The sequence below is a fragment of the Columba livia genome, chromosome 6 (assembly GCF_036013475.1).
Source record: "Columba livia isolate bColLiv1 breed racing homer chromosome 6, bColLiv1.pat.W.v2, whole genome shotgun sequence".
NCBI lineage: Eukaryota > Metazoa > Chordata > Aves > Columbiformes > Columbidae > Columba > Columba livia.
Genome location: NC_088607.1, coordinates 18542714 through 18559398, shown reverse-complemented (window position 1 = coordinate 18559398; position 16685 = coordinate 18542714). Strand labels below are relative to the sequence as shown.

Here is a 16685-nt window from a genome sequence, read left to right as displayed (position 1 = left end):
GTTTAGCTCTGCCAAACATCTTTCATACCCCTTGAAGGTCAGTCAGCACTCCACTAACATGTGACAGCTTCTATGACACCAATATTGAGCAACATCCATTGAACTTGCTCTTTCCTGTCTCCAAAAGAGAGGAGCAGAGTGCATTTGCTGTTATCCTTAAACATTGCTTTTAGTTGCCTCAGTCTTCTTCCACAGTATTGTAAGTAACTGTTGTTCAGCAATTAAAGCAAAAACTGTCAGCTTTACTATCAGCTTTGCTGTGTTATTGGAGATGGCCAACTTCTCCTTTACTCTCTGCACAGATATAAGCTGACAGACTGCATTGCTTCCCTCACTGAGGGCACATGACATGAGCCTATGTTTTCCTTATTTTGGTCAGTATTTCAAAAATACTAACCATATCCAGACAAAATGCCCGTTTTGCTACTTTGCTTCATATTTTTCCTCTGACTGTAGACAACATTTTAACAAGAGCACAATAGTGAGGATCTTCTATGATTTCATACTAGGCACCCAATTTATGTTCCTTTTGGTTGTATATATTTGTTTAGGAGATGGCACATAGTGAAAAATCCTAGGCAACTGTTATATATGAAATGGCAGGGCATCTTTGCTCTGTGAAGCATTAATAAAAGTGATGCTATTTTAAGTGTTTTTAAGATGAATGACACATCAATATTTCAATAAAGATTAATATGAATAAAACACATATTTAAAGTGTTTCAAGCTTTTCTGTTAGCTTTAATGGTAAATTTAGTGGGAGACAATGCTGTTCTATATAGACTCCACTAGTTTATCTATTAGAGTTCATGAATAACAACAGCCAAAACAATATTGAACACAGCACATAGGATTAGGGTCTGGGCTTGAACACTAGAAGTGCTAAATACTCTGACTCTAATAAAATCAATAATAATTTTAGTTCAAGTAACTGAAGAAATACATTGTTTTCTCTAAGGTAACTCTTATGTCTCAAGGCAAGCATAAAAATAAATGCAGGCTTACAAAGAGAAGTCAGGACTTATGTTATTCATGGAGAGACAGGATTCATTTAATATTTCATATTTCTCATCTGTGCTCTAGTTACTGAGGAAAGACCTGTAGGGGCCAGGAATATGTCTGGCATTCCTTTTTCAAGAAAAATGCAAATGTGAAAATTGTAGTAGTATTATAATGTGCATAACACTTACTAGGTAAGCTAATTGAGTTGTTTATGGCAGATGAAATAATTAATGATCTAGGAATTTTCCAATTTTTCAAGAAGCGTACAAAGTACTAATTGATGTTTTAAAAAAAAAAATGCAAGATTTTGCAAAGACTGTTCTCAAATTCTGAAAGATTTTTAATATTTTAACAAGCTTTGCCAAATATTGATTACTTATTTATTTTTACAGTAACACTGGAGGGCCCAGACTGCAATTTAGTACCATAACTAGTACTTCACTTAAAATAAGGTCAAGTATGTCAGTGGCCATCTAATAAAGCATATGGAGGAAAACTCCAGCACTGCAATCTTTCTATTTTCCAGCCACATATTTAATAAGAGTGATGATGACCTATCGAACACAAACTGTATGCCTGAAACTCTCTCTCTAACCCCTATTGATGAAGAGTATCTCACCATCAGCTCAATGTCTGTGACCTCCCTTTCACGAGGAGGAGGAGGCTCCAAGACGCTCTCCACAACCATGGTGACCCCACAATCACATCTTTGTGGTTCTTTCTCATCCTCCCTGCCTGCTAGAGAGACACATGACAGTGACAATGAATGGGAAGACCTGGAGGAACTGGAAGAGAAGGAAGAAAAGGAAGATTGCACGAGGGTATGTGATAGGCACCAGGTTATTAACAGGCAGAATATGACAAGGGAAAAGAAACAATTTTAAGAATGCAACATTCTTAAACATTAGTTTTAACTCATTAACTATGCCATTTATGCACGGCTTTTTTTACTTTCCTGAATGTCCACAATCTTCAAGTAAGCACAACTTCCTCTATGCCCAGCTTTCCAGAATTCTTTACCATTTGTCTTAAGGCCATATCCCTGCTTTTGCCATCTTACTATTTCTTCAACTTTCCAGCATTCTGCAGTGTTATTCCCAGCATACAAAGGTCTAAAAGTCCTCTAGTGGCCTCTAAAATTAGAGTCAGCTACGTTTTGTTTGTTTGTTTGTTTCCTGTCATGTTTTAAAACCACACAGAAAATCACTTTGTTACAGTAATACTACTGTAATGTCCTGATAAGAAAGTGTGATCCTTGTGTTAATTACTGTTCAAAATGTAGGGCTCAGTCCTGCCAAATGCTGAACATCTTGCATTCCTGCTGACACTAATGAGCTCTGAATTCCCACTAATTTGTGGAACACCAAGGACAAAATTTAAATCCAGCCATTTCCTTCAGTGGGACTGCAACAGCAATAACAACAGTAATCTCTGCACACTACTATTGCCATGCTTGTCAACTCAGAGGACTCCAAGCCTTTCTTTACACATTTCAAATGCCAAAATTCCAGTCTCTGATCGCATTCTCTGCCTTATTAGGCCAAATCAATCAATCACCATGACACTCCACTTAGGAGAAAATAAGTGGAATTAATTCTGGAATAAGGCAGTGGCAGGATCAGAGAAACTCTTATGTATGTTCTTATTTATACCATCTGAGGATCTGATTCCTATCTGCATATAAAACAAAATGGGAGATGTTAGTGAAGCAAAAGAAAAGCCTACATCAAACGTATCTTGTGTTTATTTTAATAGGAAATGGAGATCTTTGTGACTTTGACAAAGTCAGAGAACAACAGTTATGGATTCTCTGTAGTTCTTAACAAAGTGGACAACTGCCTGTATATTGACGAAATCTTGAATGAGCCTGCCCTGTCTGATGGAAGACTAAGAAGGGGAGACAGAATTATTATGGTACAGTAATCCTTCAAGTTTATACAGAGGAGAGAATATTTGCAGATCAGTGTCATTTAGCTTTGGTATTCTTCATTCTGTAGGATCCAGTTTATCACATATTTAGGCATGCAAGTGCAAATGAATCATATAATAAATGCAATTCTGCTGACTTCAATGGGACAATTTCAGACCGAATAGATTATATGACTAGGCAAATAACATGAATCATATAGCAGTCATACAAGATAACCAAGACATTAAATGTCTTCCCAATCAAGTGACATAAACTCAATTAATGTAATAAGATAGGTGACATACAAATGATGCAGGAGTTATGTCGTTTGTAATATATGAATAAAGCCTGGTTTTAGTCTGATTCATCTTCACTTTCTTGCATTAGTCTGTCTTTTTTTTTTTTTTTTTGTTACAAGACCTTGACTTTCAAGAAAAACGAGCTATTTTTATGAAAGCTTTGCATTCAGAAAAAATAAAAGCTCAACAAAGAAATCTCACTACAATCTTAACTGTAGCATTCACTGACATTAAATACCAGAGCAAAACAGCAACATTAAAGTGAAAACTGATTTCAGTTTATATGCAAAATTTAGAGTGGTGAGAGAACTACATGGTGGTCAATGAGATCTATGACATCATTTTACTGATTTGTCATCTAGGTGAATGGAACTGATGTCACATCTTTACCATGCAATGAAGCCCTGACTTTACTGCAAAGCTCTCCTCCTGATCTGCACCTCGTGGTTGGTCGTGCTGATTGTGATCCATGTCCCTCTATGAGGCCAGATGAGATTCCTGAAATTACTCTCACCAAAGGTGCCAACGGACAGCTAGGTGTGTAGGAAAAACTATGCATACCGTTTAGGACAGGGAATACAGCAATTGAGATAATCATAACTGTGGTCTTGGATCAATATGGATCCTGTGTGACCTTGACACCTTTATGCTCTCTTCCATTGCCCATGGCCAAGGAAGGGAGAGGATTATTTTGGGCAAAGCCTTAAAGGGAAGACTGATATCTCTTTATTAGACCAATATCTTTGCATTATCACCCTATCAGCTGAAGTTTCTGGCAGATGTCTAGTCTCATATTTTTATGATAATATTATACAGAAGTTGTTGGTACTTAGCTATAAAAACCTCCACTGGATTCATCACAGACACAGGGCTTTATGTACATTGTGCAATACAAGTGATAAAAGAAATCACCACAGTGTGAGTATTGCTGCAGAATGTGGCAAGTACTGCACACAAATAAACCTGTAGACCCAGGAAACAACACAGATTTATCTGCTCAGGTTTTCAGTCCAGAAACTAGCTTGTTCGGAGGTTCCTTGAATATCATTGCACAATTCTGGTTTGCACTATATAGGTATCTCCTATTGCAAGGCACTTAAGCACTCTGGTATGAAGGAGTTATTGCTATTCAGCTAAGTGTCTTCTTGAAATGACTATTCAACATTAGGTGAAATAAAGCACTATGAAATAGCTGAAGTATAGAGATGGACAATATCATTTCAGTTTTTTCCATACTTTTTTGACATATAATTGCTTTTTACTCTCCCAGTCCAGCTTTTATTCCCTGTCTTGTGGGGGCAAGTCTGTTGTTTATAATGTTGATGATTTGTTCAGCCTATCTTTCAATGACCCACATCTATTCTGTTAGGCTCTGTGTCCCTGACAGCAGAATTCAAAACATGCTGCCACAAAAGATGCTTTCTCTTCATTATTCTAGGTTTGAAGCTGACAGGAGGAGCTGGAAGCAAGTTGCAAGGTATTTATGTGCTAGAGATAGTGCCTGGCTCTCCTGCCAGCATGGAAGGCAGTTTGCAGCCACGCGATCAGATTGTTTACATCTGTGGACTGTGGACTGAGGGCATTAGCCTGGATGATGCAGTGAGAGTGTGTGAAGCTGCCACCCAGAATGTCCAAATCAAAGCCACAAGGTAAATCTGAGCACACTCAATCTCAGTCCTAATGTTAAAGCAAATTTCTACGTTCTACATCATTAAAGCAAACAATAAAAACAAGACAAAATACAAGAAAAATGCTTTACCTCAAAGGTCTGAAAGTTGCAACCTGATGCATAACATCCATAAGATATCTGAACTCCTTGTAATTACAGCTAACACAGTGAATACAAGTAGGCTCATACAACACAAATGAGAACTCTTCAAATTTCATTATCCAAACACAGATGTGAATCCTTTAACTTTGAGGCTGACCATAATTTTCAGATATCTTGTTCTCCAAGGAAAAGCTGTATATTTCCACCACTAGCGCCAACCTTCTCCATACGTTCTCAGATTCATACCTACAGGCAAGAAAATACCTTTGGTGGGAACCTCCAAGATACTTCCAACAGCCAAATATTTTAGAAGGGTGTTAAAAATGCAGCATTTAATCTGCAGCAAGTTACGAATTTCCCTCATCAGTTCTTGGCCATACTGTAGATTTATTGTGTTCTGCAGTCTGATAGAGCATCAACAGAGGTCATGGACTGACATAGAAAAAGCTTCCACAATCTCAGAGAAACAGTTAAATAGCAACCCAAAAGCATGTGAATAACTAAGTTACATAACAGTAACTGGCAATAGTATGTCTGTCACAGCTGTCTTAATGTAGTTCAAACTTCTATAAGTTTTTTATTAATTTGCACTGGGCTAGCAGATGAAGAAACTGCAGCCTCATTATATTTCTTGCTGCATGAGCAGTTAATGTGCAACACTAAAATAATTTACAATCTAAGGAAACAAACAGAAATAGTGAAATAGAGCAAAGAAAATATCAAAAGATACTTTATACAGGAGGAACTGAAGCTGAATCTACAAAGCAGTTGCATATTGGGACAGATGGTTTAGCATGTTCTTTCCCCAACCCATTTAAATAATATGTTTCACTGTTTTTAAATACAGTCAAATATTTTACATACTGATATAAATGCTCTTTAGGAAAGCAACATTAATAAAATCACAGAAGCACAACTGTAATTTAGACAACTGGCTTTCTAAAAATATTTTTCATATGTGCTTTACAAAGCATGCAGCTCTTAATGGCTCACATATTTCACTTTTTCTGCCCCCAGAAATGGCAATCCAGTGGTTCCTATAGATCAGGAAAAGAGTAAGTAAGGCTTTTTTTTTTTAGTTCAAAACTTGCTTTTGTTTTTGAAAATAAACCTAAGGTATTGATTCATTGTATTTAAAAAGTTATTAACAGATTGTAACTTGTCATTCAGTACTTCTGTTACTGCCATTCAAAGTGTGAGAAAAACTTAGTACCTCTTTAAAGACAGAAATGAAACAGAGATCTCTGTTAAAAAAAAAAAAAAATATATATATATATAGCATTTTGCATAGTCAGTTTCTATTTTTTCCAATTTGTTGTTATTAAATGGGAATTTTAAGTGGTCATATTTCAACAACTGTTTTGATTGAAACTATTTTCTAAGGAGTTTTCCAGAACTTTTTTGAGACACTATTTAATATGAGCCACCACTACCTTGGATATTAGGAAAAAATTATTTATGGAGAGCATTGTCAGGCATTGGAACAGGTTGCCTGGGGCAGTGGTGGAGTCACCGTCCCTGGAGGTGTTTAAAGACATATAGATGAGGTTCTTACGGACATGGTTTAGTGCTAGAGTTAGCTTATGGTTGGACTCAATGATCTTGAGGGTCCTTTTCCAATCAACCTTATTCCATGATTCATCATCTAGACTGAATTTTTAAAATGAAATCAATGAATCTATAGGAAATCGGAAACAGGCAGCACTAATATCTCTCAGTTAATATAAAAGTATTCCTATTAGGGGATGATACTGAGTACTATAACTGACACAAAACTTTAGCAATCATCTGCGCTACAAAACCTTGACCAGATCTGCTTTAGCAGCAGCAGGAGTCTCAGCAAGCAGAGGCTGCATCTGCAGCATCAGGTGGAAGGATAGCTGTCATGTCTGTGTCACTGTGTAGAAGGTGTGCTAGCTATGCAACTAATACTTTCGAGTGTACATTTTGCTGGCATGTCAAGTCAAGCCTAACCCACAGTTTCATTTACCTGACTGGATATCCAATATTTTTTTGAATCATGCAAAGATTACCTGAAAAAGCAACCCTGCACCAGAATTCCTTAAATGCCCACACTCATCTGAATATTGGCATAGGGCTACCTGAAGAAATTATTCCAAACAACTAGCCATGTGTTTGTTTTTACACACCGAAGCAGCTTATTTCACTTACTGAAGAACCAACTTCTTTGAGTTTACTACAAGACACAGATAAAGTTATGTGTACTCTCAGTTTCTGTGGTATAACTAAAGCATGTTAAATGCATATCCTGGTAAGGCCTTGCTTTTACATCCTCACTCCATGAGTTTTGCAAATTATAAGATTTCTCAAGACACTTTCAAAGTAGGTTACAGATCTGGTCCACCTCTGATGCAGATTTGTGCACCCTACAATGGTACAGTTACCTGCCTCTCTTGTAAAACAAGATTCTTTCCTTTTATAAGACAGTTAAAAATCTATAGTAATTTGGTATCTGTCATTCTTTTTGCTATCATCTCTGATAGATTTATAGATAAATGTATAACAATTTGCTATTATGGAAGCAAACCTTCATTTTAGAGACTCTCAGTCTCTTAGTTACAAAAATACATACTAAATTCGCAAATGCAACAGGGAGCTTTTTGTGTTTTGTTTTTAAACAACAGAACACTCATCGTTTTCTGTAACTCATACATTAAGAGTAAAATAGTAAAAGCACCAAGATATAATAAAGCAAAAGCCCAAACCTGGGGGTGGGTAGAGGGAAGAGTATCAAGAAATGCACATTGACTTCTTGCATATCCATCTCTGCAGACACTAACACACCCTGCTGCTTCCTCTGCCTTCTCATTGCCACATGTCTAGAATGACTCAGTCTGATCTCTGATTGTACAGTTTTAAAAATAACAATGACTGAGATGAAATATTTCTGCAATTCGTGACAGAATTGTTTATATCACTGTGCAACTGGCAAACTTATTCATGCAGTAGTGCCTCAAACTGCCTCATATACTATTGATATTGGATATTGATGCTTTGTTTAATAATATAAGCACAGAGTTTACATTCCCATGTGTATATGAAGGTTAGCAGAGGCCTGTTAGTAAAATAAACGAACCTGTGTGTATGCTTTCAGGGCCACCTGCTGAGACAGAGAAAGACAAAAATTCTCTCTCAAATGAAAACCTGAATGCCCAAGAACAGCATGTGCTCCATCAACACGGTAAGGAACTTCATATTTTTCAATTAAGGTTAGTAAAATTTTGTTCCCTCTCTGAAAGGAAAGAAGTCTGTAGGTGGAACTGGCAGCACCTGGGAAAGATTAACTCTTCATAAACAAAACTGCCTCCTTCAGAGTTTCAGAAAACATTTATACATCACCTGTTCTCCATCTTGTGTTTCTGACCATGTAACATGCAGCTTTGAAAGCTTGTTTTGAAACCTGCTCACTGGAAGGTAAAAATCTACAGGGATAATATGCAGAATGCTCCATTCACAGTTCAGGAATTTAAGCCCGCAGGCATTATTTTGTATTTTACATGTCAAATATAGAGTGCTTTATTATGTCTCTGAATATGATTTTGAATGTTGTACTATGGAATATTTTACCAATACACCTGTGTAAAAGTTGTTGCTGCTTTTCACAGAAAAACCTTTGGAGGAAACAAACTGTAGTACTCAACAAAACACTCCCAGTTCTCCAGATTGTAAGGTGAGTGGCAAATTTTACCCCACTATTCTGTTGCTGTTTTTCAATGCATAATATCACTATTTTACCAGCTTGCTAAAGTATGGGTCATATGATATAGCCCCTCCGTTGGGTCTTCATAGGACTATTTAACAGTTTACAAGATTAATCCTTAGCTTAGAAAGCATGGGGTTTTGGGGAAAATAAGTGTAATCGTCAAACATTTTCCAGACCTTTGGAGTATTATGCCGCACTGAAATAAACCATAATGGTTTGAATTTGGCAAGCATGATGCCATTTTTGAACTGACGAATTCCTAAAATACACAGGTGTGTTATTTGAAAAAAAAAAAAAAGAAGAAATTTCCATGCACAATATACAATGCCCCAAAATTCTTACAAGTGCAAACATCACTTCTGTTTGTGCAAACATGTGGAAAATAACGTTACTCGGAATTTAAATTACCCGCATTTGGACTGATATTTCATAGGAATAGATTTACTAGTTTTCTCTTCATTGTGGTTTGCAAAAAAGGGCCGTCTCTTGTTAAAATTAGACCTTCAACCTGGCAGAAAAATTGTAACAATTTTTTCACTTTTGATTAAGTCATCACTATTACTGCCTCTTCCACACCATTTAATCCATTATGGTTTATCTGTTCAACTTGATAAAATGATTTCTGAAGATATTAGCAACATTGGAACTATCCATGCTGCAAGTCATAAAAATTTCTAGGCTGCTGCTATTTCTGACATAATACTTGACCCTAAAAAAGCAGATGATTTTAAAACTGAATGAAGTGCTAAAGCCAAACAGATAGGTATGTTGGGGTTGCAAGGTTAGGATTTTCATCATAGAAAAAGAATGGGGTATGTACTGCATTACTACCATGCTGAAGATAAAAGTGATTTTTTTGTCAGTGAAGGTGGTGTATTTGATATATTTTAAAAGGGTTACAAAAGTATGTGTTTCCTTGCTCTTAAGAGGTTATTTTCCCTTCCAATACTTATTAAAAAAAGATTACAGAAATAAGTATGTACTATTTTTATTCTGATACATACATGCACCTGCTATGTTTATCTCTAGAAGCTCTATAAACCTATTCAAGAGAAAGATATATGCCATAAATTACATCAGCCAGTGAAGACTGTAAAGCATAATGGGACTCTTTGATATTAAAAATGCAAACAAATCACATCCCTGGAGAAAGCTCACTTTAGATTGGATTGTTTTCTTTTGCAGGACTTCATTATTAAGATTGAGCTGGAAAAAGCAGAAAATGGAAGCCTAGGATTTGCACTGGTAGGTGGAAGAAATGGCAGAGCTATCCTAATAAAAGCAATCAGTCCAGACAGCATTGCAGATCTAGATGGGAGGCTTCAAGTTGGTGATATCCTACTTAAGGTAATGCTTGTTCTTCATTGTTTTGGCCTGCATTTTCTCCAGTTACTCTATCATGAGCATTCTGTTCAGTATGAAGGTTGCACAGATTGGAAATCTGAGGCTGCTTGGCACAGTAAAACATAGAAGATGATGTCCCTTGGCTCCTGGGCTCAGGGAGCTGTTCTGGGTCCTTCCCAACCCTTGCCCAGAGCTCATCTCCCTGTGAGACTGGGTCTCTCTACAGCTGGAAGGTGGCAATCTGGCACTCCAGCGGAGAAGCAGACCCAGTGTAGCAGGGCAAGCAGCAAAGTGCAACTCCTCCACTGTGCTCAGTGAGGATTACATGTGAAAAATCAGGGAAACAAGAGCTGACTGACCAGCCACGCATAAAACAGCTAACCAGGAGGACACTGGCAGGAACTTATTATCAGTGCCATTTAGGTATTATCGAGACTAGCAAAAACCACTGGAATTAGAGCTTTTGAACCTTAATTTAAAGATCTTATTAGCTTAACCATATTTTAATAAAATATTCTTCTTCTTCATCACCCCCCCCACCCCCCAATTTCTTGTCTTCCTCCTTCAGGAATTTCAATATTTTTGTTTGTTTTTCTATTTTTCATTTACTTCCATCTAAAGAGTGAGGGAAACAGTGCACTGTTAATGTCTCAGAAGAGATATAAACTATAATTTTGTGGCGTACTGCTGGCAGTCATGGTATAAAGAATTAGAGAGAAGATGATCAAACAAGTTACTAAAATTTGAGGGGATAAGGACAACTGAAGCGCAAACAAATTATATGAAGATTGCTCAGTGCTGGGATATGTGCTTAAATGAAGCTTTCTGTTACAGGAGTCTTGAAGCATTTATCATTGTATTTTTCAGGTGAATGAGACTTTTGTGTCTGGTCTGCCACGCCAAACAGTTATAGATCTGCTGCGCAAGGCTCGAGGCACTGTTCAACTCACTGTCTGCCGAAGTATGGCTTTGCATTGGACTTATTCAGGCAAACAGAGCAACAGTATACCTTATCCAAACACAAAAGCAGAGCCTGGTAAGCAGCCACATCCACTCAGTACATAATAAAAGTGGGGTTACGTGTTGCCTGTATTCCAATTTCCCATTAGCAAAACAATTAAATATTACTAACTTCACAGTTACTCCTGATTCATAGCTGTAGATACAAACCCATTTTTCACCATGACCTGCAGCTCCAGCTGAGCTACTCAAGACATAGACCACAGGGAAGGAATGCCCAAGCATGATTTTTAAGTCTAGGAGTAGTGGAAGCATAGCCCATTACTGACCAAGCTGCTAAAATACATTTCCAAAAAGTTTCACATTCCAGCACTCCTACCTTATCTCTTGAAAGCACTATACCTCCTGTTCTGCCCAGCAGACACTCCTTTCCTGCAGTTGTTCGTGTTCAAATCCAGAACCCTCTGCTCCCAGGTTACTGCTAATTTGAGAGCACACCCAACTGCATCAGCAATTAGAAAGCTGACTAGGTCTAACGGAAGAAACCTGTGTTGAAGGCTCTGCTCTACTGAATACTCAAAGTTGAAATACTAATTAAAGCTGGCAGCAGAAGAAAGGGTATACTGTTACCAGGAAATTACGGGTTTATATTTCTCAACTTTCTGTTTCTTTGAACAATTAAATGTTTCCTATAACATGTAGAAACTTCAAGGGCAAGAATACAGAAGTCTTCCTTAATATACCTTCCAGCATGCTGGTTACAAATTGAAGGTTTTGTTTCAAATCTTCTCAGGCAAGAAACCACCGCCATTGCTCTTTGTTTTGTTCCCACCTGACTAGGGAGAGATGCAGAGCTGACTGTAGGTTTTGGACATATTTTAAGGTAAACATTTATGCATCTAGTCAGCTTTACTGATGCAAACTTACCTACATAGGTATTTTGGACAATTCTGCTGTTAGGCAGCAGCTGCCTCTAGGGTTCAAATATCTCAATTTTTTTCAGTATCTATTAGACTGAAGCTAATCCTCTTGAACTCCTAGTCTGTGTCATAAAGACTAGACACTCCACTTACTGGAAGATCACCGGTGTGCTTCAAGAGCAAAGTTTTTCCATAAAGATGAGAAAACTATGCTCAGCACTGGCCTGGAAGTGGGCTGTTCACTGTCTCATCTCTAATTTTGGCATTCAATGACACAAAAAAAATGGAAGGATGGCCAGTTATAAAAAGGTTGATTGAAGCTCCTGCCCTATTAAGGGTTATGGAAATATTCCCATTCACTTCGCCAGCTCTGCAAAGTTAAGGAAATAACTGTGGGGATGTTTATTTGCATCTCACATGATGCTGGTGACTTACACAGTTGCTGGAAAGTTTAAACTGTTTTAGTGGACCAGCAAAACCCAATGGTATTATAGAAGAACTGTCATAAAAGTTAACCTATGTTATTTGTTCCTTAGCACTGCAAAGGAATAAGCTGGGTTAGGGAGGGCAGACTTCAATTCTGTTTGAAGTTTTTTATATCTGCTATTGATACAGAGGTCTACTTAAGTGTATCTTCTGTGAACCTAAATTGTGCAGGTTTCTTCAGTGGTGATATATAGCATTGGTGCTGTACCAATCCTCAGAGCATCCATGAAAGGGACATTCCATGCCAGTTTCTGGCACTGTCTCTTCAGTGTCTCTTCCAAGATGAAAGTCCTCTGATGTGGATGGTGTAGAAAAAACGGATCTGTATTTTCATGCTTTGTAGGCATGTTACTTTGATTTTGTTTTCTGGTGTTCAGACGGTGCTGAGGAAAGCCTCCAAGCACAGCCTGGATTCACTTTCAAGGAAGAAGAATCCAACCAGATGTGCAACAAGGTAAAATCTGAATCAGGCTTCTAGAAGTTATCAGGCAGTGTACTTGTATGTTTGTTTACAAAATGAGTTTGCTGCAATGTGGGCAAGAACCACACCTTAATGGAAAAATAAATGTGAGGAAAGTGTGCTGCAATGTCTGGAACTGCTAACATTTGAATGAGTCAGGGGATTCCACTGAGATAAGAGAATATGATTAGTATAATATACATGCTAAAAGGGCAGGGGGAAGGGACATTACATGTGCAAATCTAGTCCTGGTGCTTTATAATACTGGAGTGAATGATTTATTAATTTATTGTTCTTTCAGTATTTTAAAACAATATACTTTAAAAGAGTTCTATTCAACCGTCTTCCATTAATATTCATAACTTCAAGGCACCCAAAATTCTTCAAACATGGCTATGTTTTTGAATCTTGGTGAGTCCTGCAAGATATTCCACATCAAATTTTACAGCATGTATTATTTCTAAGGTTACAACTGTAAAGACTCTCCTCAGAAAATGTTAGAAATATAGGTCTTCTTATCCTCCAGAACAAATAAAAAAAAAACAAAAAAAACAAACCCTGCTTCAACCAATATAATCAAACTAGAAAAAGATAAAATGGAAAAAATCCTTGACATGAATAAGCTGAGAAAACCTTGAAGAGGAATTTGAGTCAGTTTTCAGTACACTGTTAAAGTGGGTGTTGGAAAGAAACTGTTAAGAGATTGGTGAAATATGATATCAAAACAAGGTCATGTCCATGATCTGACAAAGAAGTAAACCCAAGAAATAATATCTATGAGAAGTAGGAGATAGTACTAATGTTATAGGTTCCTTATTAGATCCCTGAGTTATCAAGGTAATAAGGCATAAATTTCATTTCAGGCAGGTGGTTAAGCCTATCTAGTTCAGCACAGCATATGCCTAACTTTAAGCACATGCTAAAAATTTTCCTGAATGGGTTCCATTAACTCTCTCTTCTTCATTATTTCCAGCTTGCCTTTAGCTTTCTCCTATAAATAGAAACTATTGATGCTGTAATTTATAGAGCACAGCTGCCATCTACTCCAAAGATGTAGACCTTGAAAATGACAAGCTACTGAGAAAAAAAAAAGCAAAAAAGCACAAAAAAGCAGCAGTAGAAAGCACCTTTCCTTGGCAAATAGAAAAGAAAAATCCAGATAGCATTCTCCAGTCACTGTAGTCAGTATGTGCAGAAACTGAGTAAATAAATTCATGGTTACAGAGACAGCCGTGAATTCCCTTATTGTAACAGGGTAATACACCATGGAAGTAAGAAAATAAGGCATAAGTGGCAACAATCATTAACACCCTGTGGGACATTCCGTAGTTTTTACAGTGTAACATGCCAAGGTGTTTTCTGAGTGCATCTGGAATATTAAGCAGGGAAAGAGAAGAAACACCACTCTGAAGTAAAATTTAAGTAATTATCTATCAAGGGTTTCAACTGAGAAGGAGACTCTTCCACACACTAATCACAAATGTTCTGCGTCATAATTTAAATGCAGGACCCAGTCATCATTCTCTAACACATTAAACAGCCACCAATACTACTGGTTCTACTGCATATAGAGGATGATCAAGAGTCTGCCTTCTCTGTTAGTTGAGTGCTTCCTCAGTAGTGCACCTGCACCCTGACTCTAACAGTTGGCATCATTGTGTCTGATAAAAAAGGAAATTATTACCAACAATTCCATCTCAGACACCAGTGCTTTCTGCTGCCAAGATCCTGGAGTGGAAGAGTGACTCATGGTTCCTGTGATTACCTTTTATTTGAGATTAGAGATCATATATTAATAACTAACATGAACTTTGTCAAAGGTAGAGATGTTTGAAGGCCGTATTGTTATGAAACTCAAAGATACAGCTGATGTGGCTTTTTGGTCCTAGTAGATACTGCAGCACTGAATCCAAGTTACATACTTTCTTCTGAAAATGGAAACTTTTCTATTTGCCCTCTCCTTCTCGAGCGAAGGACAGCTATTTTTTCAGATAAAGAATGTTGATGAAAGGATCTATATTCTTGATGTTCCTGTGTACTGATTTTTCACAGCTCTTTCTCTTTTTTTAAACTTGCAGGATCCAGAAATTTCACCCCATTACCCTCTGCAAGGTCAGCTGGCTGGACAAGACTATAAGAATATCATCAGTAACATTTCAGACAGGTAAGTCTTTCAAGTACAAATGCAAATTAAATAATATGAGTAATTTATTCCTATATTTCCAGAGCTGTTCTAGTATGGCATGCAAATGTACTCATGTGTCCCAGATAGCAGAAATACAGTTGTATTTGAATGCAGCTCCATCTGCAGTAAGAGCTGTTGAGCAGCATTAGTGTGGGCAGGGTCCCCGTGGGTTTTATTATGCTAAGAATTCCAAGCCAGTCTTGCAGCCCAGGATGGACTCTGTGCTACTATGGCTGCTCCATATTATTTTATTCTTCCTATTAGGTATACCTTTTACTATTTCTAACACTATGTATTATGATTATACATAAGATAGGATAATGTTAGACTGATATGCTTAAGTCTACTAACATAGTTAAATGATAGAGGAGTACAGGAGTTAGCCAGTAGAGAAATATTTGAACCAGTAATGTGTTCTGGATTGCAGGCATATCTTCTACCTCAAACAAATTTAAGTGCTCTAAAATTTTCTAAATACTTAGCTAAATAGGCTTTGCTTGTTACCATTCCTACGATTTCTTAACAACTGAGAAATGACATACATGAAAAATTATCTATAACTGCAATAAACCTCACTTTCAATAATTTTTTGGCAGCTTTTTATACAAAGTATCTTCCTATTTATTTGAAAAAAAATAAAATACCATATTCCAATTATAGTGTTTTTCACTGGCTATATTTGCAAATACTACTCCAGAAAAAAAAGCTACTATTACTCCTTGAACTTATATTCTTCAGAGTTCACAATAATTCTTGAAAATACTTGCTCAAGAAAGTTGTAAGTGACCAAAACTAGATTAAAACAAAAACCTCTGTATGGTTCAGATTATTAAAGCTTCTGCTGTTTGCATAAGACCATTCAACTAATGCTGTTTTGCAGGTCACAGAAATACGTGGAATGTGAAGGTGGTGGAAGAGAGAGTCAGCAGTCTGAGTCAGACAGCTGGAACAATGAAGATGATGATACGCCCCGCAGGGTTTCTGTTCTACCTAGAAGTAACCATGCAAAAACTTCTCTTGTTTCTTTAACATTATAGGACCACTCCTCTGTATATGTACAGAGAAACAACACTAATCCCTTGTATACAAGCTAAGAATTTACTCTTTGTGTCTTAAAGACCAGGGCACTCAGGACACAATTTTTACCACTGATACATATGAAGGCCACCAAATCTTTGCAACATCCACAAGAGGAAGGCCTACACTGGGGTCTCTCCATCTCTTTCAGAGAACTGCTGTTGGACAGTGCAAAGAAATGACACATTGGCTCAGTGAAATTCTTAGTTTGTCCAAAAATGAATAAAATAAATGCAGATGGATTCTCTTATGAGAGATACAGTAAACAGATGGGATGTAGTAGAAGTCCTTTTTCACATATGAAAGACAATGAAAAGAAAGGCTTTGAGAATTAATGTAACAAATTCCAGGAACATACTACAAAATGTGCTTGTTATCAGTGGATGCAAGAAGGTTTTTAAATCATTCTCCTCTCTCCCTTGCTGTTCCCATACAACTCATCAAAAAAGTAAATGAAGTGTTTACACAAAAATGTAGAGTGAAGGGTCAAATTCTATCTCAAGATTTTTTTCCCAGAATCGCTGAATTTCACTTCATATAATAACTCC

The 16685-nt window shown here is 37.2% G+C and overlaps 1 protein-coding gene across 3 annotated transcripts in view; it reads left to right on the top strand.

The window, feature by feature from the left end:
* The window catches only part of FRMPD2 (FERM and PDZ domain containing 2), a 76466-nt gene that overhangs the window by 50005 nt on the left and 9776 nt on the right, over nucleotides 1–16685 (top strand). Inside the window, exons 30-41 of one of the 3 annotated variants that reach the window (XM_065067353.1) lie at nucleotides 1529–1823; nucleotides 2758–2916; nucleotides 3573–3747; nucleotides 4649–4859; nucleotides 5999–6036; nucleotides 8097–8183; nucleotides 8608–8672; nucleotides 9891–10052; nucleotides 10917–11085; nucleotides 12793–12869; nucleotides 14954–15039; nucleotides 15941–16056. In XM_065067353.1, coding sequence (XP_064923425.1) covers nucleotides 1529–1823; nucleotides 2758–2916; nucleotides 3573–3747; nucleotides 4649–4859; nucleotides 5999–6036; nucleotides 8097–8183; nucleotides 8608–8672; nucleotides 9891–10052; nucleotides 10917–11085; nucleotides 12793–12869; nucleotides 14954–15039; nucleotides 15941–16056 — 1640 coding nt within the window. The remainder of the gene's footprint in view (nucleotides 1–1528; nucleotides 1824–2757; nucleotides 2917–3572; nucleotides 3748–4648; nucleotides 4860–5998; nucleotides 6037–8096; nucleotides 8184–8607; nucleotides 8673–9890; nucleotides 10053–10916; nucleotides 11086–12792; nucleotides 12870–14953; nucleotides 15040–15940; nucleotides 16057–16685) is intronic. The other 2 variants (XM_065067355.1, XM_065067354.1) reach the window with 2 other exon arrangements.